This window comes from Carassius auratus, chromosome 22, assembly GCF_003368295.1.
Source record: "Carassius auratus strain Wakin chromosome 22, ASM336829v1, whole genome shotgun sequence".
In the NCBI taxonomy this organism is placed as follows: domain Eukaryota; kingdom Metazoa; phylum Chordata; class Actinopteri; order Cypriniformes; family Cyprinidae; genus Carassius; species Carassius auratus.
Genome location: NC_039264.1, coordinates 24,303,740 through 24,330,851, shown reverse-complemented (window position 1 = coordinate 24,330,851; position 27,112 = coordinate 24,303,740). Strand labels below are relative to the sequence as shown.

The 27,112-nt window shown below is 36.8% G+C and overlaps 2 protein-coding genes across 2 annotated transcripts in view; both read left to right on the top strand.

The window, feature by feature from the left end:
* LOC113040109 (FRAS1-related extracellular matrix protein 1-like) overlaps positions 1 to 16,045 on the top strand; it is a 30,221-nt gene extending 14,176 nt beyond the window's left edge. Inside the window, exons 25-37 of the mRNA XM_026198362.1 lie at positions 566 to 830; positions 2,269 to 2,683; positions 5,108 to 5,309; positions 5,399 to 5,543; positions 11,817 to 11,946; positions 12,025 to 12,097; positions 12,185 to 12,334; positions 12,404 to 12,687; positions 12,773 to 12,820; positions 14,977 to 15,159; positions 15,315 to 15,430; positions 15,527 to 15,612; positions 15,704 to 16,045. Coding sequence (XP_026054147.1) covers positions 566 to 830; positions 2,269 to 2,683; positions 5,108 to 5,309; positions 5,399 to 5,543; positions 11,817 to 11,946; positions 12,025 to 12,097; positions 12,185 to 12,334; positions 12,404 to 12,687; positions 12,773 to 12,820; positions 14,977 to 15,159; positions 15,315 to 15,430; positions 15,527 to 15,612; positions 15,704 to 15,906 — 2,300 coding nt within the window. The 3' untranslated portion in view covers positions 15,907 to 16,045. The remainder of the gene's footprint in view (positions 1 to 565; positions 831 to 2,268; positions 2,684 to 5,107; positions 5,310 to 5,398; positions 5,544 to 11,816; positions 11,947 to 12,024; positions 12,098 to 12,184; positions 12,335 to 12,403; positions 12,688 to 12,772; positions 12,821 to 14,976; positions 15,160 to 15,314; positions 15,431 to 15,526; positions 15,613 to 15,703) is intronic.
* A 4,533-nt stretch (positions 16,046 to 20,578) lies between these two features.
* On the top strand, positions 20,579 to 24,530 carry LOC113040686 (ras-related protein Rab-3B-like). The gene is made up of 5 exons (XM_026198963.1): positions 20,579 to 20,623; positions 21,769 to 21,993; positions 23,746 to 23,864; positions 23,936 to 24,060; positions 24,132 to 24,530. Exons 2-5 carry the CDS (start codon positions 21,769 to 21,771, stop codon positions 24,314 to 24,316), a joined length of 654 nt encoding a protein of 217 aa, XP_026054748.1. The 5' UTR covers positions 20,579 to 20,623; the 3' UTR covers positions 24,317 to 24,530.
* The last annotated feature ends 2,582 nt before the right edge of the window (positions 24,531 to 27,112 follow it).

Here is a 27,112-nt window from a genome sequence, read left to right as displayed (position 1 = left end):
TCTTGAATCACCAGGGTTATGAAGTTCAGCAGAATCAATGACAGATTATTACCATCCAAAATTTGTCCAGCGACATTATAGCACTGGCACAGTGACAGACCAATTTGCTTTTAGTGACTGATTGCTGCTTTTGTTTTTCCCTCAATCGAAGTTCAACAAAAACAACTCTGTTGACAGATTAAATCTGTGCATGTATAATTAAAAACAATGGCTTTCCCTATGGCCAAAATGACTTTGCCAGTTGGGTGAACGTGGAAGCATGGCAGCCATTGTCCTCTGGCTTATCCTAGAGGAACAGAGGTGAGAACGTTCTGCTGCAGAGGATGAGCCACCTTTAAACGCCCAGCATGAATTATTAACAGAGCTGGGTCCAAACATCTGTAGTCCCGGCCCTAGATCCCAGCACTGTCCCTGCTGTCACAAACAAATCTAACACAACATCAATAAGCTTACTTGCACATAATTTGCTTTATAAGTAACATGTTTATATTCTTCAAAGCTTTACATATATTCATGCATATACTGTATGCCTCGGCAATCCAACTGACCTTCTTACCGCATACAGGTGACATTGCTCTAATAACTAAACCTGTGACCTTGATGGAGGGAGAGAGAGTCATTCTGACCACTGACATTCTGATGGCCACAGACAGTGGAAGCGAGCCAGATGAGCTCATATACACTGTATCAGTCCCACCTGAATATGGTCACCTACACATGGTCCAAAGTCCAGGGGTTCCAGTGCTCTCCTTCTCCCAGATGGATGTGGCTGCCAACCGGGTATGCTACACTCATGACAACAGCCGTTTTGCTGACCGAGATTCTTTCAGGTCAGTGGTTCTTATTGTTCTTTGTAGATTAAATAGACTTAATTTATACTCGCATGTATGCCATTTTGCTTCTGCCTGTTTATATTCAGTCAAGACAAAATCCAACTTTTTTTACATTAAAACCCACATCAACGTGCACTATATATATTTGAATTAATAATATATAACATTATATAAATTGTGCAGTTTTAGTCCAGCCCACAGATGGCAACACCTCAGCATTTTCAATACAAGATTGAAAATTATGTACAAGCAAGAGACAGGCAAAATGAAAAGGATAATTTTTGCTTCGTTTGCATGGGTTTCCAGCCAAATTGGCAGCAGGCTGACTTCCGTCAGGTCGTACAGTTGACCTGTGCTGTCTTTCTCGTGTGAATCTTTGACACCCAAAATTCTGGCTTGGTTTCATAGTTGGGTCATCTGGGAGCAAACAAACCTTCCTGAGCCAAGCCTGACGAGAGGCGAGTGGCCCTTCGGAGAGGATACGGAGCACTCTGTGCCAATGTGTTCAGTCAGCACAGCATGGGGTGATATGGGGTCCAATCACAGCAAATGGACACTTCAGCGTTAGTCATGCGGGGCCCGAGTACTTTCAATGAGCAATTGCGACACAATCACAAGAGATTGGGGAAAAACTTGGTTATAAGATCTAACAGATTCATTGTTTAAAATGGTTTTGTGTATCTGCAGCTTTGAATTTGTGTTAATGCAAGGCAAAAGAGGCAGCATGTGACAGCCGGTCTCTGATCAGGAGAGACACCTGAGCAAACACCTGTGTGTCAAACTCCAGGCCGACAGCGGGGGCCAAAAGAGACAGGGAGACTTTTTTTTTCTGGGAGCCTTGTGTCCCCCTCTGCTCTGCCATGACAGCTGATGATAAATGGCCATTATTAAGAGAGTAATAACTCAGCCTGGCATTGGTTATATGGCTCTAAGAGATGTAGTCAGAGACAGGGATCCCTGGGCACAATTACCGAGCAAATATGGGACAATGGCAATGCCAGATGTTGCACCAGTTTGGCTGTAAGAGTGGACCTGCGTGTTTGGTTGCGAGTCTAGTGCGAGGTGGCAGTCATGTTGTTTACCATGGCTGGCAATTATCAGCTTCAGGGCAATATGTGTTGGGAGGCAGATTGGCTTGGCAGAGGGTGGAATGGGGACTCGGCTCCACTCGCACCCCTCCCTGTCCCATCTTTCTGCTCCAACACATCAACTGTGTTGGGTGAGGATAGCAGCTCAGAACATGCTGTAAAACTGACAAGACCTTAGAATAAAGCGATAAGGCATGAGAGACCATGTGTTACACTGATTTTACCACAATTAAAGGGTGTTAGGCCAAAGTGAAAACAAAGTGTTAAAACAGTTCAGTCTTCTATAATGAAATATATTATAATTATAACTGATGTGTAACTAATAGCTAATATGTTCTCTCATGCAGCTTTGCTGTTACCAATGGTGTGGCATCCAGAAGCGGTACTATTCGTTTCACTGTGGAACACAGTGACCGTATCCCACCAACCCTGACTATCAACAAAGGCCTTGAGCTCACAGAGGGCTCTATGAAGACCATTTCCACTGATGATCTGAAACTGACTGATCCAGACACTGCTCTGGAGAATCTCACATATGTCGTTATTCAAAGCCCACAATATGGAAAGTTGCTCTTCAAAGGATTACCCATCTCTAAGCCTCATTTCACGCAACTGGACATCAACAGTATGGATCTAGCTTACCATCATCTGAATGGACGGGCCAAGATTGACAGGTTCACCTTTCAGCCTACTGATGGAACTAATGCAGGTTATTTGGAGTATGGACAGCTGAAGAGAGAACCTGCTGTTTTTACCATACAGGTAGACTGATTATGATATTAGAACAATCCATCACAGCCAATAAACATGAAAAGTGGGAAATATTCACAAATATAAGCAGTTACATTTACAACATGCCTATAAAATTACTAATTCATACACTGATTTTTACGACAACCCGTTAGAAAAAGTTAGTTTACTTCCAAATATCATAGTGATCACAGGTGGCATTAGGGGGAGGGGCATGCTCATTCTAGGGAGCACCTGACTGGTCAAAAATGTGTGTAGTGCAGGATGAGTCATCTATATTTTTAGTCCATTTTTCCTGAAGAAAAAAATCACTCATTTTAAATGTATATGTGACCCTGGACCACAAAACTAGTCATAAGCATAACTGGATATTTGTAGCAATAGCCAAAAATTGCATGGGTCAAGATTGTTTTTCTTTTATGCCAAAAATTATTAGGATATTAAGTAAAAATCATGTTCAAATATATTTAGTAAGTTTCCTACCTTAAATATATCTAAACTCAATTTTTGTTTAGTTAACTTAACTAGTTTAGTTTACTTAATTTAGACAACTTTAAAGGCGATTTTCTCAATATTCAGATTTTTTTTTTTTTTATAGTTGTATCTCAGCCAAATATTATCTTATTCTAACAAACCATACATAAATTGAAAGCTTATTCAATAAATTAAAAAAAAAAAAAAAAAATTGTCCATTATGTCCAATGTGGTCCAGGGCAACATATATCTCATCAAGTTGGATTCAGGGGCATTCACTAGCATATTGATAGCCTAAAAGCTAACAAATATTGATTTAAAAAAGCCACAAAGTAGTGCTATATCCATTTCTAAAAGACTTTAAAATCATAATGAACTAATTATGAAGCTAATGCCACGTTATACCATCGTTTTATTGTGATAACGATATGGCACGGCTTGCTATGCAATTTCTGTCAGGATTTTTCTGTGAGGAAAACTATATCCTTCGTTTAGCCTAGTTAACCTCTCAAATAAACGACTTGCATACAAACCACTGAGCACAGCAGGAGAGCAACGGGTTAACAAAGCACTCCCTGTTGAATTGCATGCTAACGAAGAGGCTTTGCTGGCCAGGTGCTCTTGCAGGTCCGGTGCCATTCACCATGTCATAGCGTCGTTCTCTCGAGGCACGAGCCTCAATTAAATATTCCGCTGAAGCGGTCGGCGAGGCGGTAAACGCGCTGGCTAGCGCTACCGAGAGAGAAAACCGCTCCCGCCAGAACAGGTGAATCAGCCGAAAACTTTGTTGTCACTGGGCTGAAGACGCACATCGCTAACTTGAGCCAAAATATCTGCTTGTCTAAACACGTGACCCCCGAGGCACTGGGTGGTCATAAATAATGTCTATACCTCCCCTCATACGGTTTTACCTGAACTATTTTAAAATAAAATATAGAAGGATAGTGACATGAGGAAAAGATTTTAAGTCATAATGTGTTTTTGATAGCTGTAGTTTGGAAACCCGTAACACTTTAGAATAAGGTTCCATTAGTTAATGTTGGTTAATGTATTAATTAACAGGAACAATACATTTATTACTGTATTTATTCATATTGTTAATGTTAATGAAAATACAGTTATTCATTGTTAGTTCATGCTAATTCACAGTGCAAAAGTGTTGAAATTAACATGAACTAAGATGAATAAATGTTGTAGAAGGATTGTTCTTGCTTAGTTCATGTTAACTAATGGAAACTTATATATTAGTTACTTATAATTGTTTCAAAACAAGAGTATTTTTTATAGATGTCAAAACGGATTTTTTTATTTTGAGGGAGGAGGGGGTCACATGTGGTTAAGTGTTTTAAATATACACAATTTATTAATTATAATATTTGTATAAGCAGTGGTTTTATCTTGCCATTTTTCCCCCTGCATAATTATATTTTTGGGGGGCTTATAAAAATGTTGGGTATTTTAGGTAAAGAAAAAAAAGGTAAAGAAAAATAAATAAATAAAGATAAATAAATTAAAAGACCACAATAAAAACAAAGTTGACTTAAAAACAAACCTTATAAATATTTATTGGAATAATAAGTGTGATTGCTGAAAGCACGTACTTAAAAAAAATAAAAAAGTAAATGTAATAATAATAATAATAATAATAATAATAATAATAAGGCTATGTATTTATATTTAAAAACTAAGGAAAACTCTTTTTACAAGATTTAAACTAGAGTGATCTGACATTACTTTAAAAACAATAACATTTTTATTTTTATTTCCATTTAGAAACTTTCTAATACTGTTAATAAAATCAATTAATTTGAATGTAATATACAGTATATAAATAAAAAAAAACACTGCAATGGCTATGAAATGAATGTTTTCTCATTTATTGGTATGTAATGCTTCCCTCTAGTGGTATTGCAGCATGAATGCAGTTTTACTCTTCACATATCATAATTTATGTCTTCATAGATAGAGATACTGGACAAGACCCCACCCAGTATTGTAAACAAAGGGATTGCAAGTACTGTGGAGAATCTTCAGGACGGCAAACAGGGCATCTACGTCACCTCCAAAGAGCTGCGCGCCTCAGATCCGGACAGTCCTGACGACACACTGGAGTTCACCATCACAAGGCCTCCACACTTCGGTTACCTTGAAAATGTCCTCACAGGTAGGGGCATGGGTCACTGATGGTCCCGACCGTCTTTCTAATATGTGCAGGTTGTGTCCAGATTATAATGAATTTTCTTCCTGTTATAGGTGCCTATATCAAAGGACGCTTTACCCAGAAGGATCTGGAGCAGAAAGCAGTGCGCTACGTCATTCCTGCAGATATGGAAGTGACAGCAGACAGCTTTGAGTTCCAAGTCACAGATCCTGCAGGAAACACCATGCTTCCTGAAGTGTACTGTATATACATATAAATCCTTATTTGTGGATCATTTGTTTAGATTTCCAGACCGAACTAACACAGTGCAGTTATTGAATGTTAAAGGTGTATGTACAGTATAACTGTTTCCACTGTAAAAAAGAGGAATTAATAGGATCATTACTATATTTCTGAAATTAGAAAAATATATTTTAATTTAAAGTGGCCGCCATTTTGAGCTAAAATTATTCACTTAGACTCCGTAACCTACCTAGTATCACAGACTTTTGGTTGGGTGAAAAATATGCCTGCAAATAGAAACCCAGATAGCAAATGACATGTGGCCCAGTTCTGGCCCACATCTCCCATATTCTTCTGGCCCACATACCGCGCGGAATGACGGCGATGACTCAACCTGAGTCTGGCTGACATATGTCAGCCACAACTGAACCAGATCTGGGCCACATCTCAGAAATGGTGTGGGTGACATCTGGGCCAGATCTGGCCCAGTTTTGTCTGACAGAAGTCAGCCACAACTGTACCAGATCCATGCCGCATCTCACAAATGGCATGGGCGACACCTGGCCCAGATGTCAACCACGCCATTTCTGAGATGTGGCCCAGATCCGTCCCAGTTGTGGCTGACTTCTGGGTTAGATATGGCCCATATTAACCCTTTCTAGACACAAAAGAATATGTAATTCATCCAGAATAAAGAAAACACTCATGTAGTCTAAACTGCTTTATTAAAATATAAAAATTTGACAAATATACATACATGAATACAACTGCATGTATAGATATAAAACAAATACATTTACATTATTACAAAATAAAAATACAGATAAATATTTATAAATATAGTTAAATACACATTAACATTACATTTACATTTAGCAGACACTTTTATCCAAAGCAACTTACAAATGAGGACAATGGAAGCAATCAAAATCAACAAAAGAGCAATGATATACAGGTGCTGGTCATATAATTAGAATACCATCAAAAAGTTGATTTATTTCACTAATTCTATTCAAAAAGTGAAACTTGTATATTATATTTATTCATTACACACAGACTGATATATTTCAAACGTTTATTTCTTGTAATTTTGACGTTTATAACTGACAGCTAAGGAAAATCCCAAATTCAGACGCGGCAGAGAGGAGTGAGTATGAGAAACATTCAGATACACAGGCTGATTCAGTCTTCTGAATTGGGAGTAGCGAACATGCATTATAAACTTCTTTCAAATTAGAATCTGTTGGAGAGATAAAATGTGCAAGATAACGTATATGTACTAATAAAAACATCAAACAAAAAACGTCAAACAAAAAAAATGTATCTTTTACTCTCCAGTACTGAAAGCAGAACTGATAAGGGAGCCCTTGATACTGTGACACAGCTCTTTCAAATTAACATTACCTTTTTTGCAGTGGCGGTAGTTTGTATGTCCATCTATAGTTGCCATCATCTAAGGTCTTTTGAGTACTGGTATCATCTGAAGTCCTCACAAGTCCTGTGCTGTGCAGTTTCTAATAACCCTGGGATGGACATTTGCAGAAACAGGAAGGCAAAGGGAGAAAGATTAGCATAGCTGCTGTTCATATCATTTCAGGCAATGTGCACTTTTTACTATTTCATCAATGGAGTACATTGAGTACTATTTTTAATCTAGTAGGTTTAAACTGAAATAATTTTTCTAGATACCTTAATAAACATATTATTTGTAGTCTGTTTTTGGGGAACAAACACAGTCTCTATAGAATGGACTGCATATGCCAGAGTCACATTTAATACATTTTAATAAAATTTAACTGGGAGGAACATCATAACTGTAATTTACACAACCATTCAAGAGTTTGGGGTCTGTAAGATATTTTATGCCTTTATAAAAAATCTCTTATGCTCACCACGGCTCCATTTATTGAATCAAATTACAGTAAAATAGTAACACTGTGACTATTACAATTCAAAACAACTCTTTTCTATGTGAATATTATGTTAAAATGTCATTTATTCCTTTGATCAAAGCTGAATTTTCAGCATCATTACTCTAGTCTTCAGTGACACATCTTCAGAAATCATTCTAATATGATGATTTACTGCTCAAGAAACATTTCTGATTATGATCAATGTTAAAATACAGATGTGCTGAAATTGTTTTTTGTTGGATTCATTGTTACATAGACTCTAAACATTTTAATGTTAGTGTTACATGCATCAAATTGTTCAAAATCATCTGTTTCAAATAGTGTTCCTGTAGCTCAACTTGTAGAGCACTGCGCTAGCAAGCAAGTAAGCGCAAGGTTGGGGGTTTGATTCCCCGGGAACACATGATATGTAAAAATTGATAGCCTGAATGCACTGTAAGTCGCTTTGGATAAAAGTGTCTGCTAAATGCATAAATGCAGGTCTTTTGAACTTTGTATTCATCTGTGAATCCTGAAAAATAAAATGCATCACGGTTTCCACAAAAAAAATGCAGCACAACTGTTTCAACGCTGTTAATAAGTTTCTTGAGCAGCAAATCAGCATTTCTGAATGATCCATGTAACACTGAAGACTAGAGAAATGATGCTGAAAATACAGCTGCACATCACAGGAATAAATTAGTTTATAATGTATTCACATAGAAAACAGCTATTTTAAATTGTAATAATATATCACAATATTAGTCTTTTTACATATTTTAATCAAATAATTACTACAGTGGTGAGCAGAAGATCATTACAAATTGTATCAACTTCAAGCTTTTGAACACTAGTGTACTGTATATTTGAGGTTTGACTTACTGTACTAGTCTTGTGGTCAATAGCATCTTGGAGATGTTGTCTTACAGTAGGTTCACTCCGACTCTGCTGGATGCAGCAGGCCAACAGCACTGAATAATCTAGGAACAAAACAAGCAATTTGACACAGAGCCAACAATATTTAGTCTGCAGTTCCAGGTTTATTAGATGGAAACAAGCTAGAGCAGGTGAGATGCAAAAAATAAATAAATAAAATAACAGATTCATTGCGATATATGTTGTGAAAAAATGCATATTAGGTTACTTAACCTTTTCAGCGCTTCCTACATCTCTGTCAGCAGCTCCCTTCAGAAATATTGAAATCTTGGACACTCCCTTCTGTTGTAGAAGGATTATTTTGTCACTCTAGAAATCGCAGTTCAGTTTTGTTTACCATAAAAGATCAAAACAACTTTAGTTTTCTGCCAATTTTCGCGCTCCTTGATAACGTGACGTCATCGATAAACAGTAAAGTGTAAATGTTAAGGTTAAATAAATTAAGCAATTTCCAATCGTCCATTGAAAGATTACCAACAAAACAGTCAAAAGCTAGCATCTACAGATGAAGATTTGATTAAAAGCCCAAACTTTCATAAATGAGACCACAAAAGAGTTATCATACCTGACGATACGTCGTCTGAAAACGGTAGAAACGCTAACGGACTTTTTCGAAGACATTAAACCATTCCTATAAAGTAAATAAACAACAGAAGCGAGTCAAATACAAGTAAGAGAAGTGTCAACAACAGTTATAAGTAGTATTTGTGTGATTTTATGGACTTAACTCACCTGAAAACAGTGAAATCAGCGAGAAACGGGGTGTTTCCTCGTGACATTTGCAGTGTTGCGCTCCGTTTCCATGGCAACTCCATCCGGTCCGCGCGCACGACCATGAAAGGACGTCACGAATTAAAAGTCACACGCTTACGTTACATTAATAAACATATGAATAAACATATGCGCCTTATTTTTTTTTTCTGTAAGAGGGGGCGCGGCCATTTGTAAATGTAATGTGTCTGGCTTTCGGTGTCATTCCAGCTATATTAGCTGTACAAACAGCTTGTTTTGCTGTTTACTGTTGCAAACTGCTGTATCTTACCATGTTATTTTTAATGTATTGTCTTAATTATGAACGAACTGGTTTGTAGTGCAAACAGTTTTTACCGTTTACTGCACTTTGTTCTTCTTGTTATTTCCCTATAACCATGACCATAAAGTCTCACGCATTCACATACAATTGCTTGGTGGATAGAATTAGATCACTACATAATTAAAAATATCATTCAATCATGATTTTGGTAATTTAAAATTCATTTTGTAGTTCTATAGCCTAGTGCAAAATGCCAGGCCTGCACATAATAGTGGGACAAAGTGGCACTTTTATAGTTTAAGATTTTGTATTGTTGCTTTTACGAACACTCATATATGTATGTATGCCTGTGTGTATATATATATATATATATATATATATATATATATATATATATATATATATATGTGTGTGTGTGTGTGTGTGTGTATAAGGTGCATCTTGAAGAAATGTGAATATCATGAAAAAAAGTTCATTTTTTGTAACTTTTTTTATTAAAAAGTGAAATTGTCATATATTCTAAAGATTCATAATTTATTTTGATTTCTTTTGATGATTAGAGCTTAATTTAATGAATGTAATTATTGCATTTAAAAGTATAAAAAAGGAGTTAAACAAATATTATTTAATTATTTAAAATGATTTTTAATGAAACTTTGTCCTGTGGTGTGACAGTACAGGTGTCAAAATGGAGGACTTTTTTTTTTTTTTTTATCACACCAAAGGACGTTTCAGCCTTTTCTGTCAATTAATGACCTTGCTAATCCAAGCTAACCTGTCATTAGTGGCAAGCAAGGCACATTTGCAAAACTTTCTAGGATTATGTAGCTTAACATGCACTTTTTAATAAAAAAAAATATATATAATTTAGGGGTGTCATATTAATGCACAACAAAGCATAAAACATTTTTAGTGGTTCCGAAAAAGTTCAAAGGACATGGTGTCACACCAGAGGACATGGTACAAAAATGTAAAAAAATCAAATAACATTGCTGCTTCATAACAGGTCCGTGTAGGTCAAATAAATGTGTGTATGTATTTATATTACGTGTCCTGAAATATTATGGGCGTCCAGTACTCAAAATAATTTTAGAACTACTGACTGGTAAAGTAAGGTTATCTGCCAGGACGTGTCTTCAGGAAATGGCACATCTGGTCACCTGGTATAGGCCATATCTGGCCCACATACAACAAGCCATAACTCAACCTAAAACCGGTTTGTCACACATGGGCCAAATCTGGCCCACACACAGCAAGCCACGACTCAAAATAAAGCCGGTTTGTCGCACACGGGCCAGATCTGGCCCACACACAGGCCAGATCTGGCCCACACACAGCAAGTCACGACTCAAATTAAAGCCGGTTTGTCACACACGGGCCAGATCTGGCCCACACACAGCAAGCCACGACTCAAATTAAAGCCTGTTTGTCACACACGGGCCAGATCTGGCCCACACACAGCAAGCCACGACTCAAATTAAAGCCTGTTTGTCACACACGGGCCAGATCTGGCCCACACACAGCAAGCCACGACTCAAATTAAAGCCGGTTTGTCGCACACGGGCCAGATCTGGCCCATAAACAGCATGCCGCAACTCAAACTAAAACCGGCTTGATGTGTGTGGGCCAGAGATGGCCCATATAACCTTTGCCGCTGCCAGAACTGAGCCAGATGTGCCATAGTTGGCCCAGATGAGGCCCGGATATGTATGCTATCTGGGAAGTGTGTGTGTGTGTGTGTGTGTGTGTGTGTGTGTGGGTTATATAATCATAGCACTGGTATAAAATAATAAATACATGGTATTTGATATACTACAGATATACAATAATGTAATAGAATAAGAAAAATATTAAATAATATAAGCACAAATATCTCAAATAAAACGTATATATATATATATATGTATATATGTGCAATTAATATTTTTGTTAGACATTTGATTTAGCAAAATTATTAGCATTTTAATAAAATAATAAATCATAAATATTTAAAATACTGAAATAAAAGACATTATATAAAAATATTTAAAAAATATATAAATTACAATTGTTACAAAAAAGATATTTTAAGTGTGTGTGTGTGTGTGTGTGTTTGTGTGTAAAATGGTCTAGAGTTGAAAATGATTAAGAATTCAATCATTAAAACTGCTCAGTGTTTTTATTAAAAATAAAAATCTGAAATATATATAAAAAATGCAATACAGTAATATATAAAAAAAATAATAATAATCAAATATTAAAATAAAAATACAAATTACAATACAGACAAATCTTTGGTATTAAACATAACTTATTTTATTATTTTCTTTGGTGTAAGTTGACAGCTGGCATTCCACATTTCCAGATATCATCTGAAATCGATCTCAATTCTAGACCAAATCTTTTCAGACCCAAAGTGATTCTTGGCTTTTTCGACTGCCAACACAGGATGGAGTTCAGGTGGTCTCGTGTGGAGCTGTCAGCTTCCTGTTATCGTGTTTGTGAGAACGCAGGAGCTCTAGCTGTGCAGGTGGTGCGCAGTGGGAACAGCAAAGATCCGGCGTACATCGGCATACAGGTGCGCTTAACTATATCTGCTCATCTTACTATCGTGCACAGAGCAAGTTTTAGATGATTGAATCATTTTATCTTACAGGTGGAAGAAGGAACAGCCAAAGTGGGGAAAGACTTCACTCACAGTTCTGCCAACCTTATACAGTTTGATCCAGGTGCTACTTATCACATCAAACCTCAACTTTTCCATCAACCTTGACTCTTTTTATCTTGCTCAGTCTGTGTTCTGTCTTTGTTTTTAGGTGTAAATGTCAAAATGTGGAACATTCACCTCAAAGATGACGGACTAGAAGAGAACCATGAGAAATTTGATGTAGTTCTGAAGACCCCCAAAAATGCCGTTCTGGGACAGAGGAACAAAGCCACAGTTGAGATTGTGGATCCTAGAAATGGTAGAAAGAAGTTCTCCATACCCACATTCTGCTCTTTCTATATAAACTGAGAATATTTCTGTCTTCCAGGCAGGTGTCATCCAGATGAGCTTATTGTTGAAGGAGATGAGAGGCAACATCCTTTCCGAAGCCCACCACACGTCCCAGAGCCTGAACCGCCCTTACTTGAGGAATACACTCCAGACCCAAGAACAGGAATCCTTTGGGAGAACTATCCCCCAAGAGGGGACGTCCCATATCGCACACACTTCAGCCATTACAGCGATGGAGAACATCAGGACCAGGAGATCTTGCACAGTCTGGGCCAGAGACAGCGGAGGATTCTGGGTAGAAACAGGCACAGAGTGAACCAGGTCACCTCAGCTACAACATTTACTTTATCTAGTATTAAAAATAATAGTAGAAGTTGTTATTCTTATCATCTGTTTGTGGCTTTAGGCACATCTGTCAGAGGTGGACAACAGAAACCAAGAAAGAGTTTGGAGGGTATTTATTTAGTGTTTTTGTTTGTTGTGAAAGTAATTTAGATTTTTGTTTTGTTTTGTTTTGTTTGTTTGGTTAGTGGCCTTGTTTGTTTGTTAGTGTTATTTATTTAGTATTACTGTTATTTATTTATTTGTAGTATTTGTTTGTTGTAGTATTAAGTTTATTAGTGATATTTATTTATTTAATTTCTTAGTTGTTTTGTTGTTATTTATTCCTTAGTATTTATTGATTGCAATATTATTCATTTACCAGTAATATTTATTTAGTGGTAGTATTTATTTAATCATGTTATTTGTTTATTAGTAATACTCATGTATTAGTATAAGAAGTATTTATTTAGTACTTGTGACGAGTGGGGCGGGGCCGAGAGACGTGGGCACGAGGAGTGAGGCCAGGTGTAGTGATTGGAGATGAGCTGCACCTGCCCCACCACCTGTCTCGAGTCCCACGTAGGGGATGGAAGGATATAAAACTGGAGCGACGCCCGTGAAGGACGAGAGAGGACCAGGCCTGGGACATTATTTTATGTTTTGCTTTTTATTTGCGCGCATCAGTCGTCCGTGAGGGGCTGATGCGCTGTTTTGTGTTTATTTTTTAATTATTAAATGGTTTGATTGTGCGCCGGTTCCCGCCTCCTTCTTCCCGATGATATGGAGTATTAATCTCGTTACAGTGGTGCCGAAGCCCGGGAGAAGGAGGGACGCGCTGCTGAAGATCCCTCGCCGCTGTGGTGAATCCGCGGTGCCCTCGAGCAGGCGATGAGTGTGCCGCCATGGACGCTCGAGGCGGTGGGCTGGAGCGAGTTGCCGGGGACGGGCGAGCTCGCTGCCGGCCGCCCACGATATGGAGGGGCGGCTGCCGTCCGTGAGGGAGCGGAGGAGTCGGCGCCGTTCGCCAGGGGGCCGGAGCCTGCTGCCTCCGTGACGGAATCCGGAGGGGCAGGGAACGGGGGACTCCTGCCGGCTGCCCAAAACCGGAGGAGCCGTCGCCGTCCACCGGGCGGCGGAGGAGTGTCGTGCCGTCCGCCGAGGGCCGTCCAGTGCCACCGCCAGGCACCGCGGAGGAGATCACCCAGCTGGTGGAGGGCCGAGCAGCAGTGCGTCTGGGAACCGTTTTTTTTTTTTTTTCCTCTCTCGTCCCTGTCGCTCCTCCTTCCATCTCCTTTTCTCTCGCCTCGTCTGTCCTACCCCCGGGTTCCTGCAGGTCCCCGTGAGCGGCCCCCCCGGAGGGAAGGGGGGGGGGGGGTGGAGTAGAGCGCAGTCTCGAGGGTACCCCCCCCGGCCTGCGAGGGGCGATGGGGGTATGTGACGAGTGGGGCGGGGCCGAGAGACGTGGGCACGAGGAGTGAGGCCAGGTGTAGTGATTGGAGATGAGCTGCACCTGCGCCCCACCACCTGTCTCGAGTCCCACGTAGGGGATGGAAGGATATAAAACTGGAGCGACGCCCGTGAAGGACGAGAGAGGACCAGGCCTGGGACATTATTTTATTTTTGCTTTTTATTTATGCGCACCAGTCGGCCGTGAGGGGCTGGTGCGCTAGTTTGTGTTTATTTTTCAATATTAAAATAGTTTTGATTGTGCGCCGGTTCCCGCCTCCTTCTTCCCGATGTATATGGAGTATTGATATCGTTACAGTACTGTTATTTATTTAGTATGATTTTTGTTTATTTGTTGGTTGTATTGTTTATTTGGTAGTACTGGTATTATCTGCTTTTATTTAGTGGTATTCTTTTTTTATTAATAACATTTATTTTCAAATACTAGAAGTGTTTATTCAGTGGTGCTATTTTTTTGTATTAGTTTTATTTATTTGTTTATTTACTGGTTGTATTATGTATTTAGTGGTATCATCCTTATTTTGTATTATTATTATTTTACTACTATTTGTTTATTTGTGTCATTTTAGTTTCATTACTTTTTATGTCTCTTATTTATTTTTTTTATTCATTGGTATTAATAGTATTTAATTGTTGTTGTTAATAAGTGTAATTTATTAATTCATATTTATTTATTGGTTTCAGACAGTGTTATTCAGAATAGTAATGATTTGTTTATTAATTCAGTGTTTTTTGTTTAGTTTTTTTCATTTCTGTTATTGTGCATCAGAAAGTGCTATGTGCTGGCGTTCACTGTGTCTTCACTCTGTCATCCATTAGTTTCATGGACTGATTCCAGTGAGAGTGGAGGAACAGGCCCCAGCCCCTCGTGTCCACTCTGAACTGGAGATCACTCCCATCTGGAGCTGGCCTGGTTACTCTGCTGACGCTGAATCAGTAGAAGCTCCCCCCCAGCGTGATTCAGCCTCTTTTATAATGGATACAGGGGTACAACAACACAAGGTATAATATCTTAGCCCTACACTGTTGAGTGAGCTGTTGTGTATTTACAGTATAGTTCAAAAAGAGAACATCTAAGCTTCCTTAACGCTTTCTTAAATGGTCATTTATAATATAATGAGCTTTCATTTTATAATTTCTTCCCTCTTTTTTTAAAGTCTCAGAAGTCTGTTAGTATTGGCTGTCCTAATGGCTGGTCTCACTACCGGAGGAACTGCTATATTTTGGGACCTGGTATTGCTAGCTGGAGCAGCGCACAACATGCTTGCATGCTGTATGTTACACGTCTTTTATGTTAGAGAAACATGTACATCCATGCATTCATACTACATATAACTTATGAATAATAATGCTATGATTCAAAATTTAGGCTTGAGAGTGAATTGGTTAGTATCCACTCCAAGAGCGATATGAAGTGGATGTGGAAGTTTGCTGGAAAGCAGTCTTTCTGGATTGGTAAGCAAATGAAATGTAATTTTTTTAGGAACCACCATAGTCCTGAATGTGTCGTGTCCAGTGTATTAGCATACTGGTGTGATCTGTGCAGGGCTCACTGGCGGTCCAAAACAGTGGTCGTGGACGGATGGCAAAAAGCTGAGGTTTTCCAAACTCAGGAAGGATGACGCGGAGCACCCCAGCTCTGCTGCCCGCTGTGTTTTAGCTCAGAGCCAGAAGATATGGATTCCTAAAAGCTGCATCGATGGATCCGAACACAGATACATTTGTTCAGCACCTGCGCAAATGAGTTAAAACAGATAATTAATTTATAATGCTCTTGTTTTTTATTGATTTAAAATACATTGTAGCCATCCAAGTGCTGAATAATGATATTGCAGTGCACAATGTCATGCTTTCTTGGGTTAATAAAATAAAAAAGTGATGACAAAAATTGTTTATGGAGTTATTTATTTTTGCTCTGTCTGTCTATCTGCTGAAAAGTTCTACTCAGTCATCATTGAGTCTGTCCTGTGCACTTGAATAACTGTCTGGTTTGGTTCAGCTACAAAATCATGAGAAGACCACAGAGAACGGTTGGGACTTCTGAAAGGATTATTGGTGTTCCCCTGCCCACCCTTCATGAACTGTATACATCCAGAGTGAGGAAAAGGGCTCAGAAAATCACTCTGGATTGCTCAGCCCTGCTGCACTCCTCTTTTCTGGGTGAATAATTCTGTATGTTTGTTGCCGATTCGGATTGCACATTTGTTGTTTGAATACACTGATTTTATAATGTCAAAAACGTTACCCCCTACATCATTTTGTAAAATCTTATAATATAGCCTGTTGTACCAGATAGAATCAAATGCTTTTTTGAAATCGACAAAGCATGCAAATATTTTTCCAATTTTGGGTCTGTTTTACATGTTTATTGATTAGGGTGCAAATGTGGTCAGTCGTTCTGTGATTTGGAAGGAAGCCAATCTGACTCGGGCTCAGAACATTGTGCTCGTTAAGGAAGTTTTCCATTCTGTGGTTTAAAATACTGCTAAATAACTTCCCCAGATTACTGCTCACACAAATGCCTCTGAAATTATTAGGGTCCGATTTGTCTCCACTCTTGTGAATAGGAGTAATGAGTCCTCGGCTCCAGATGTCAGGAAAGCGGCCTGAACTAAGAACAGTGTTAAATAATTTGAGCACAACTATCTGAAGCTCAGGTGTGCTGTGTTTCAGCATTTCACCTAGAGTGCTATCAGGACCACAAGATTCCTTACATTTTTAGCTTTTGAGTTTGTCAATTCTTTATATGTAATTGGGAAGTAAAGTGGACTGTTAATTGTCTTGTTTTGGTGAGATTTCTTTAAACAAGATTTTGAAATGATGTGTCCAAATGTTTCCATCTTGTACTGGTAGGTCTTGTGGTTTTGTTGTGCTCAGATTATTCCACATATCCCAGAACTGATTAAGATTTATCGGATGCTCTATTTCTTGTAAACTTTTGGTCCGATGGCGTTGCTTTTTTGCACTAATTGTGTCTTTGTAGTGTTTTAATCTTTAACAGTATTCATTTCTTTTTTTGGTGTTGTATGGTTCTATATGTTTCAGATATGATAATTTAAATAAAAGTTATTTTCTTATTTTGCAGTCAAACCATTTTTCATATGAATTAAGCCTTTCTTTTTCAATTCACTTATATACTGTATGCTGCTTTTTGAAATATGTAATTGAATTAATTTGTCACCAAATTAACACCATCTTTGGTTTTTTAAAATTGTTTATTCATAAATTTAGTGATTTGATTCTTCAGTTATTCAGAATTCAGGGCTTGGATGATTTTATCTGCGCTATCTGGAGTCCAGTTGTATCTCAGCTGGACCTGATACATTTTGCAGGTTTCCAGCTTGTTTTGTTCTGGTGTGTTCAATATTAATGTTAGTTTGGTTATGGTCAGAAAGTGGAGTTTGTTGTATTTGTCGCTGGTAGCAGGACCTCGGGGCTTCGCCAGAGATAAGCTATTAGCTACCTCATTCATATCTAAATGCTAAATTAGAGATGTACAGTTTATCATTTGTTTTTCATTATTTTCTTTATTTTATAGACATTAGGGTCTATTCTCAACCTTTAAATGGTTCAGGAGTAATCTGGATCTGAAACTGCAGAGGTAAGAGGAAGAATATTAATAAAAAAAAATGTGTAACAGTCTCAGCTTTCAGTGAGAATGTACTGTAAAATATATTAGAATATTAAACAAACCACTACACCAAATCTTCTGTGTGCAGCTATAGATGCAGTACTTCTCAAAGAAAGACACAATCAGTGCCATCATACCAGTGAGTTCTGCTTTATAGATCAGTCTATTAACTCCTGTAATAACAATGTCATAAACTGTTAACAATCATGTAATAAACTCTTTAACTGTTTTTTTCAGAACCGTTCAATTCATTGTGGTGAGCAGTCACATTTTAGATCTTTTTTTTTTTTTTATCATCAGCTCTATGTTTTTACCCAAGATAAATGACTTTGTAATTCTCTATTTTTACATTTGACATTATTTTTGGTCGTGCCAAATCTTGCCCAACTGTAAGTATGCTGTTTTTTAATTGTGAAGTGTCATGCCATCAAATACCCCTGCAAAATGCTACATGTCCACATGGTGGCAGTAGATAGTGTGGCTTTTATGAGTCCGATCATGAGGAGTATGTCTCGTGAATATCCTAAACATAGGCTTTCTGTGGCCTCAGATGTTCTGTAAAACTTACCAATGTGGTTGGGAACTAAGAAAAATATAGAAAAAATGTGACATTAGCAGTTGTAATATGTGTGTCCTTCGTAATTTATACATTGGCTCCATAATACTTCTAATGGATCTAAAATTTGAATCAGTTTAATGAATCAAATATACAGTGCAACCAGTGTAGTTTGATTCCTTAACAAATTCCCATTCTTATGGATCAGAATGTACACTAATAGAAAGTGAAATCTTTATTCTAATGATATATAATCGAAGATGATAGATATATAATGTATGATAATGTATTTTTGGGGTCACCTTGGGAAAGAAACACTCTGTAACAGTGTATGGAGGCCTGTGAGGGTCTCTGCAGTCAGATGAGGAGATATGTGTTAGATATCGTTCAGTAGATATGAGTTAAACAAACTCACAATAGATATGGCATCTGAAAATATTTATACATCCCGATTATCTGCTACCATGTATGCAGATTCGGTTCTCATTTGACTCCCAGAAAATGTCCTGATTAGCATATGGCACGAAATAGGCTGCCGTACTAATGTGGTTATATGATCATTTTGTGCTTACATTTGCAAAAAGGTAACTTATTTATGCCATAAATATGTTTCCAACAAAATAAAAGTCACATTGTAGATGTTTATGCATCCACTTCTTGCGTAAATGGTGCTCTTAGTTCTTCCTTATGTATAGTATTATATACATGATCGAAATTAGATAGCATTTAAGTTGTTCAAGCCTGTTTACTAAAAAAAAAAAAAAAAAAAAAAAAATTGGATTCATAAAGTGAAAGCTAAAATGTCTTTGAACTTCATTTTAAACAGCATTTAAGAAATAGCGTACAAAGGCCATGCTAAATTGGGATTATTGTCGAAATTAAGTTTCAGTACGCTGTGCTTTAAAACGGCCTTAAATTGCATTTATATTAGCATCATGCATCTTTTTTGGTTTTTAAAATACAATTATTATTTACTGAGTATAAGGACATTTTCTTAAAGCTGCAATGTGTAATATTTACAACGATCTATTTACAGAAATCCAATAATATACATAACTATGTTTTCAAAGGTGTATAAAGGCCTTTCTTAATGAACCGTTATGTTTTTATTACTTTAGATTGAGCTATTTCTATCTACATACACAGCGGGTCCCCTTATATGGAAGTCAGCGCCATGTTTCTACAGTAGCCATAAACGGACAAACTGCTCTAGAGAGCATGTTTCGTCACTTTGTTTTTCTTGCGAATAAAAAACTCACACAGGGATGAACAAGAACATTAATATTCACCATAACATCGGTTTATTGAATAATTAAGTAAATATAATTCCTTAATTTACCTTTGTAAAGAAATCTCATTGCTCTCTGCTGTCTTTACCGACGACATCTTTACCTGTGTTTACCTGTGTTACGTTTATCGTTATTCTGCGAATTCTAGTCATTTCGAATGGAATCTCGTTGTTAATGTCACATTATTAATAAAATACAATTCACAGGAAGGGGGGGGGGGGGAACTAAAAATTTTGGTTGTGAAAGTATCTTAAAGTACGTTTACATGACAACAAAGTGTTATAAACAGAATAAAAAAAATCCTTTGTATTTTTAATGTACAGAGGTCAACGTTGTTACAAGATCTTTGTTCACACAGATCCACGAAAACAAATTCAAAACGCTGTTTAATGCATTTCAGACAACAACAAATAATATGCATGCCTACTGACATCACCGTTTTTTTTTTTTTACAAATTCGCGTTTTTAAAGCTCACTGAGATTGTATTTTTATAAGTTAATCATATTTAATAGTTTAAAACATTAGTAAAAAGGTTTTCTTAAAATTTGCATGGACACTACTTATTTATTTATTTATTTAGCCTACTGGTTGGTTGATTGATTGATTGATTGATTGATTGATTGGACGGTTTTATTTTTTTGGGGGGGGGGGGGGGGGGGGGGTTGTATTTTGATATCTAATGTAATGTCATTTCATTTGTAAGTGTGCCTTAGTGTTTCAATGCAGTTCAATTCAATTCAATTCCTAATTAGTCTGAGTTAGAGAGTTGGTATGAACGCCGGTCAATTGCGTCCGTTGCCCCACCCTGCTGTACAGAGCGCGCTGTCAGATGAACCCGGTGCATAAAACCGGTGTCATTCGCTAAAATACGCAATAATACGCACGTAAAAGCAGGCGTTTTGGACGCGTTCACAGCGTCGTCAGGTGCTGCAGCGTCAATAAACGCCCACCGAGAAGAGCACCAGACGAGAGCTGCGCTTACATCCGAGGTGAGCTTCTCCATCATACGCCATTCACTGACGGCTGCTTGTCATTTATAGATGTTTGTCGGTGAATGTCGTCCGTCAGGATGCTGTCGATGTCTCCATGACAGTTATGAATGAGCTCGTGTGTTTACATGGTCAAAATAACATCTTCTGATTATGCAATGATATTTATGCCTGTGAATGGATATAGCTGACGAATGTAACTTGTGGTTGAACCTGTTATGTTGATTCTGTGATGCTTTAACATTGTTTTTGCCAAACAGATCACTGTAATACGAAATGAAGGCTTGAAATGAAAGCATTGGCATATGCATAATTCAGTGCTTGTTTTGATGATAAATAGATCTTGTTTTAATTCATTTTTTATTCATATATTTTTATGTTTGGAATTTAAATGCTTATTAAGATGTATTTTATTGATTCAATATTATAATAATTTAAAAATTAAGTTTTTATAATTCAGTAACAGGGTGGACACTTGTCTCTACTGTATCCTGCACATATATTCTGTATTGTTGTCTGTAATTAATTTTAGATTTAATACATGTAATGTATGTCTATATATACATATGTTGTGTATATATACTGTACATATGTCGTGAGATTAAAAAAGAATGAAATTAGTAATTTTATTATTTGTAATTAATATAACTAATACAAATAATAAATTAAGATTAATTAATATTATTTACAATTAATATTATATATATATATATTATATTATATATATTATATATTAAATTTTAAATTAAATTTATGCATTTAGCAGACGCTTTTATCCAAAGCGATTTACAGTGCATTCAGGCTATCATTTTTTACATATCATGTATATTATATAATATATATATATTATATTATATATATATATATATATATATATATATATATATATATATATATATATACAATAAGAAAACTACTTATATTATCTATAAAACTATACATATATATTTAGTAGTAACAGTGCTGACACCAGATTTTTTTTCCAGAAATTTTAGATTATTATTTAAATGTATTATTTTTATCTTCTGTGTGTGTGTGTGTGTGTGTGTGTGTGTGTGTGTGTGTGTGTGTATTTAAATACATCCTCTGGTCAGTACCAGTAACAGGGTTTATACTGGTATTTATTCTCTTGTCTCTGTTCACAGATGGCAAAAGCAGATCAACGCTTTGGGCAAAGAGATGGATCTGATCAAAACTTTGACTACATGTTCAAACTCCTGATCATTGGCAACAGCAGTGTAGGAAAGACCAGCTTTTTATTCAGATATGCAGATGACTCTTTTAGCAACTCTTTCGTCAGCACGGTCGGCATCGACTTTAAGGTGAAGACGGTTTACAGGAACGACAAGAGAGTGAAGCTCCAGATATGGGTGAGTGCTGGAGCAGCCATATTGGTGTAATCAAATGCATAGTAATGTAATATGTGAATGAAAAAGAGGTTATTTTTAGCCACAGATTGTTTGTTGCTCTAATGTGATTGGCTGACATCATTAAACTCGAACCGCATCCGGCTGTATTATGTAAAGTTGTGCATCCTCTACCTTCCAAAATCACCATCCACCAGGCTGTGAATGAGAGCCATCTTTTTCTGGAGGAAAAGAAAGCAAGCGCGTAATATTTCCCCCCCAAATGCATCATCGATGCTGGTTGTCATGGAAGCAGCACTCCATTATGCTCCCTGGCAGAGAGAGATCCTCATAGCCAATTAAAGCGGACCCTGAGGCTAAGAAGGGGTGGGGAGAGAGTTCGAAAGCACACAAGAGCACCGGGTGACAAGTATGACACAGCCACAGTTTGTGATAATTCATAATCTGGGTGTAATGATCATAAGATGTTAAAAATAGGCTCTCATTCAAAACAGCTGAAGGGAAACCAGCGCCAAGCAGAGCAAAACAAAATGAGCTTAAATTAAGATGGGCCTAAAATAGAGAAATTACGACGTTTCACCAAACCATTCATTTAGTTTGTTCTCCTCATGTTTGGTTATCGGTTGCATTCATGGAGCACTGAAGGTCATGATATGTTACACTGTTATAAATAACAATGCCAGCAAGGTGTGAATTGCATCTTTGACTTTCCAGAAATGGAAAAGACATGAGATTAAAATAAATAAAATGTATAATTATATATATTTTTTAAATGAATTAATATGAATGTATCTGTTTTTTTATATATATATAAAAATATATATAAATGTTTATTAAATTAATAAAAAGTATATAAAATGAAAATAAGTATTTTTGTAGTTTAAGTGATTTTAACATATACATATACACTCCGTAATAATAAATGTACTGTTATTGAACGGTGGTGTGTGTGCTAATATTATTGTTATTGCTATCTCCCTTTAGTTCTTGTTCTTTGTGTGAATGGCCTTAAAGGAATAGTTCACTCAGAAGTTGAAATGACCCAATGATTTACTCACCCTCAAGTAAGGTGCATATGACTTTCTTCTTTCGGACGAATACAATCAAAGTTATATAAAAAAATGTCCTGGCTCTTCCAAGCTTTATAATGGCAGTGAATGGGTGCCGAGATTTTGAAGCCCCGCCGTTCCTGCAGATGGGGTAGCAGCATACACTCTTGTGAGGAGCGACACATGAGAAAGAACAAAACAAAACACTGATCTCAAATTAAAAAGTACAAAACGAGGCTTTGTGGAGAGCCATGTTGGAGGATTTTGATGTAAGATTAAAGGAGACTGATTTTCCTTTGATGTAAACAAAACTGTAAGCGAAAGCTAGCGATCACAGGTTATAAAGTTTTAGATATGGATACTTTTCTTACAACAAATGCATAATTTCACTTTAAGAGGTCTTTATTAACGCCCCAGGGCCGTGTGGAGACTTTTAATGATGGATGGATGCACTTTTTTGTACTTCAAAATCTCAACCCCCCCCATTCACTGCCATTATGAAGCTTGGAAGAGCCAGGACATTTTTTTATATTAATCTAGTTGTATCCATCTGAAAGATGACAGCTAGGATGGCTTGAGGGTGAGTAAATCATAATAATTTTAATTTCTGGCTGAACCATTCCTTTAAATCTATATGTTTTTCATTCCAAAGCGTATGATTATATTTCCTTATCAATGAATCCATGATTTTCTGTGTTGTCTGTAGGATACAGCAGGACAGGAACGGTATAGAACTATTACTACTGCTTACTATAGAGGAGCCATGGGCTTCATCCTCATGTACGACGTCACAAATGAAGAGTCCTTCAATGCAGTGCAGGACTGGTGAGCAGCTTGAATAGGGAATCCACATCCACTGATGAAGTTATGTGCCATAAATGCGCTTTTCCTTTCAGGGCAACACAGATTAAGACCTATTCATGGGATAATGCTCAGGTGATATTAGTGGGGAACAAATGTGACATGGATGAAGAGAGGGTGGTGCCTTTTGAGAAGGGGAAACACTTGGCCGACCAGCTAGGTGAGTTATGGATCCAGCCGTTATCTGATTCATTGGTGTTTGATCTGATTTCTTCGGATTCGTTCTCACAGGGTTTGAGTACTACGAAGCCAGCGCCAAGGAGAACATCAATGTCAGACAAGTGTTTGAGCGTTTGGTTGACATTATCTGCGTGAAGATGTCCGAGAGAGTGGATACGGATCCATCCATGGTCACCGGTGCCAAAACCACCCGGCTAACCGATAAGCCGCCCCAGCTACCTCAGAATTGTTGCTGATTTCCATCTCAAATCATCAGCTAACTTCTCAGCAGCAGATCTGATGGTGTTTGATGTTCTGTTATATGGCAATTAGAACCAATCTGGGGTGCGTTTCATTGTATGATGCATTTTAGGAAAAACTTAACTAGCCAGTGACGATATCGTAGTAACATGGTCGCACCTTCATCATTTTAACACTATAAAATTGTCGTTAATGACATCGCAGGCAGGTAGTGGAGTATGGACTTCTGCTAAATAATCAATTTGAATTAGTTCATTTACACTAACAACTTAACTTTACTTAACTATTTTGTTCCCCGCGTTTTTCTTTATTTGATGTACGATTCATCGCGCGTTTCCTTTTGCAGCACACTCCAGGGTTCCCATGCACATTTACGCACATGCGCACTCTTTGAAAATGCATACAAAATAATGTATATACATTAAGACTACATGCTAACAAGAATCTCTGCTTCTAACCACACAAGTTTTCGATGCCTTTTACGAATATTCGTTGGAACTATGGTTTCGGGAAACACCGAATCGTTGAATAACGTTGAAAACGACACTTGCAACCATAGTTGGCTAACAAGGCTTTGGGAAACACACCCTTTTTCATTTGTAGCTGTCAAACATATGAAGTTGTACAGTAATAATAGTACACTTAATCAACTTAATCAGTCCATAGGAAACTCAAAGCAGGGACTAGAGCAAAGCACAAAAACTACCACTCGGCTCTCAGAACTTCAGTGTTCACTGCCGAAACTAGATTTAAAACACAATCTGTTGTGGCACAATCTTGCTGATCTTATGAATTATATACTGAGTGAATTATATATGAGTGCTTTTAAGGGATAGTTCACCAAAAAATAAAAATTATGTCATTATGTTTACCTCATCCTCAAGTTGTACCAAACCTGTATGATTTTCTTTCTCCTGTTAACACAAAAGAAGATATTTTGGAGAATGGTGTTAACTAAACAGTAGACGGTAGCCATTGATGTTTATAGTATGGAAAAAAATACTATGCAAGTGAATGGCTACCAGCAGCTGTTTGGATCATACAGATTTGGAACAACATGTGGATGAGTAAATGATGACAAAATAAGTGAACTGTCCCATTAGTGAAGGCAAAATGGTGGATATTTTGTTAAAAGGCACAAAAACAAACTCAGACTTTTGCAAAATGGCCATTGTGCAGTTTTCAGGGTGGTTTCGGTGCTCTGATTTGATTGGAAATCAGAAGCAGATGCACAGTGTATGTTGGACTCCATCTATTAACTGCTGGCACAGTATGTGTTTTGAGAATATGAGCACTTGCGTAAGCTATCTTTATGTTAAGAGAGAAAAAATGTGACGTTTAGTTAATTCATGAATAAGTATGCTAAATAAAATCTGTGTCTTACACGGAAATATTATATTGAATTCATGTTAAACTTAGTATTGTCAGAAACCACATGTAACAGTTAATAATAATGAGTAATAATAGACTGGACACAATCAGCACATTTCATAGTCAGGTGACGGTCGAAAGATATTATTCTTCGCTCAAATCCTCGAACAGAACGTCAAGATCTATTGTGAACTCGTGCCAGGATGTCTTTATATTTCAGAAACTTGTAGCAAATCCTTGTGGGTTCGTGTATGTATAATCTACTTTGGATTTTTATCAAGTGGTGTACGAGTGTTTTATGTAACTATAGTCGAAATTATTCTAAATGAGGTATTTTTAATTCCGATGTTATATAGGCTACTGTTTGTTTTTTTGCTGAGTAGATATTTATTTTTATGCTGCTGGAATATAAAGGCTAGTTGTACCTTTGCTGTCAGTGTATTTTGATTTGTAGACAATTTGCACTGGGGCGTACAGTGATTGTACAGTTGTGAATGTTACTTTTAGATGCAATTTGTAAAAATAAAAGCACAAATCACATGTTATAATGCTAATATTTACATGTCACTTCTGTCATTGTATGTATGTTATACACTGATGGGCAGTCGCCTATAACAAGGATATATACTAGTCTATATATGTGACCCTGGACCACAAAATCAGTCATAAGGGTCATTTTTTTGAATTTGAGATTTATATATCATCTGAATAAATAAGCTTTCCATTGATGTATGGTTTGTTAGGATAGGACAATATTTAGCCGAGATACTATTTGAAAATCTGAGGTTGCAAAAAATCTAAATACTGAGAAAATCACATTTAATGTTGTCCAAATGAATTCTTAGCAATGCATATTACTAATCAAAAATTACATTTTGATATGTTTAAAGTAGGAAATTTACAAAACATCTTCATGGAACATGATCTTTACTTAATATCCTAATGATTCTTGACATAAAATAAATAATTGATAATTTTGACCCATACAATGGATTGTTGGCCATTGCTACAAATACACCCCAGCGATCACATATGCATTATACTATAAGAAAAGAAAACTTTAAAAACTCAAAATTCACCAAAATAAAGAGCTTTAATTAGGTTACAGTATTTTTTAATTACCCTTTGTTTTTAGATATTCATTTTAATTTAATTTAATTTGTATTAATTTTTTCAGTTATTTTTTTCTTAGCTTTTTAAAAATATTTTTATATAACTTTTGTTGTTATTTCAGTTTGTTGATTTTTGTCTAATAGGCTTTTAATTTGAATATGCCTACTTTAACTTAATGTTTTAATTATTTTAATTCAGTTTTTCATGTAATCCATATCTATATATATAATATAATATATATATATATATATATATATATATATATATATATATATATATATATATATATATATATATATATATATATA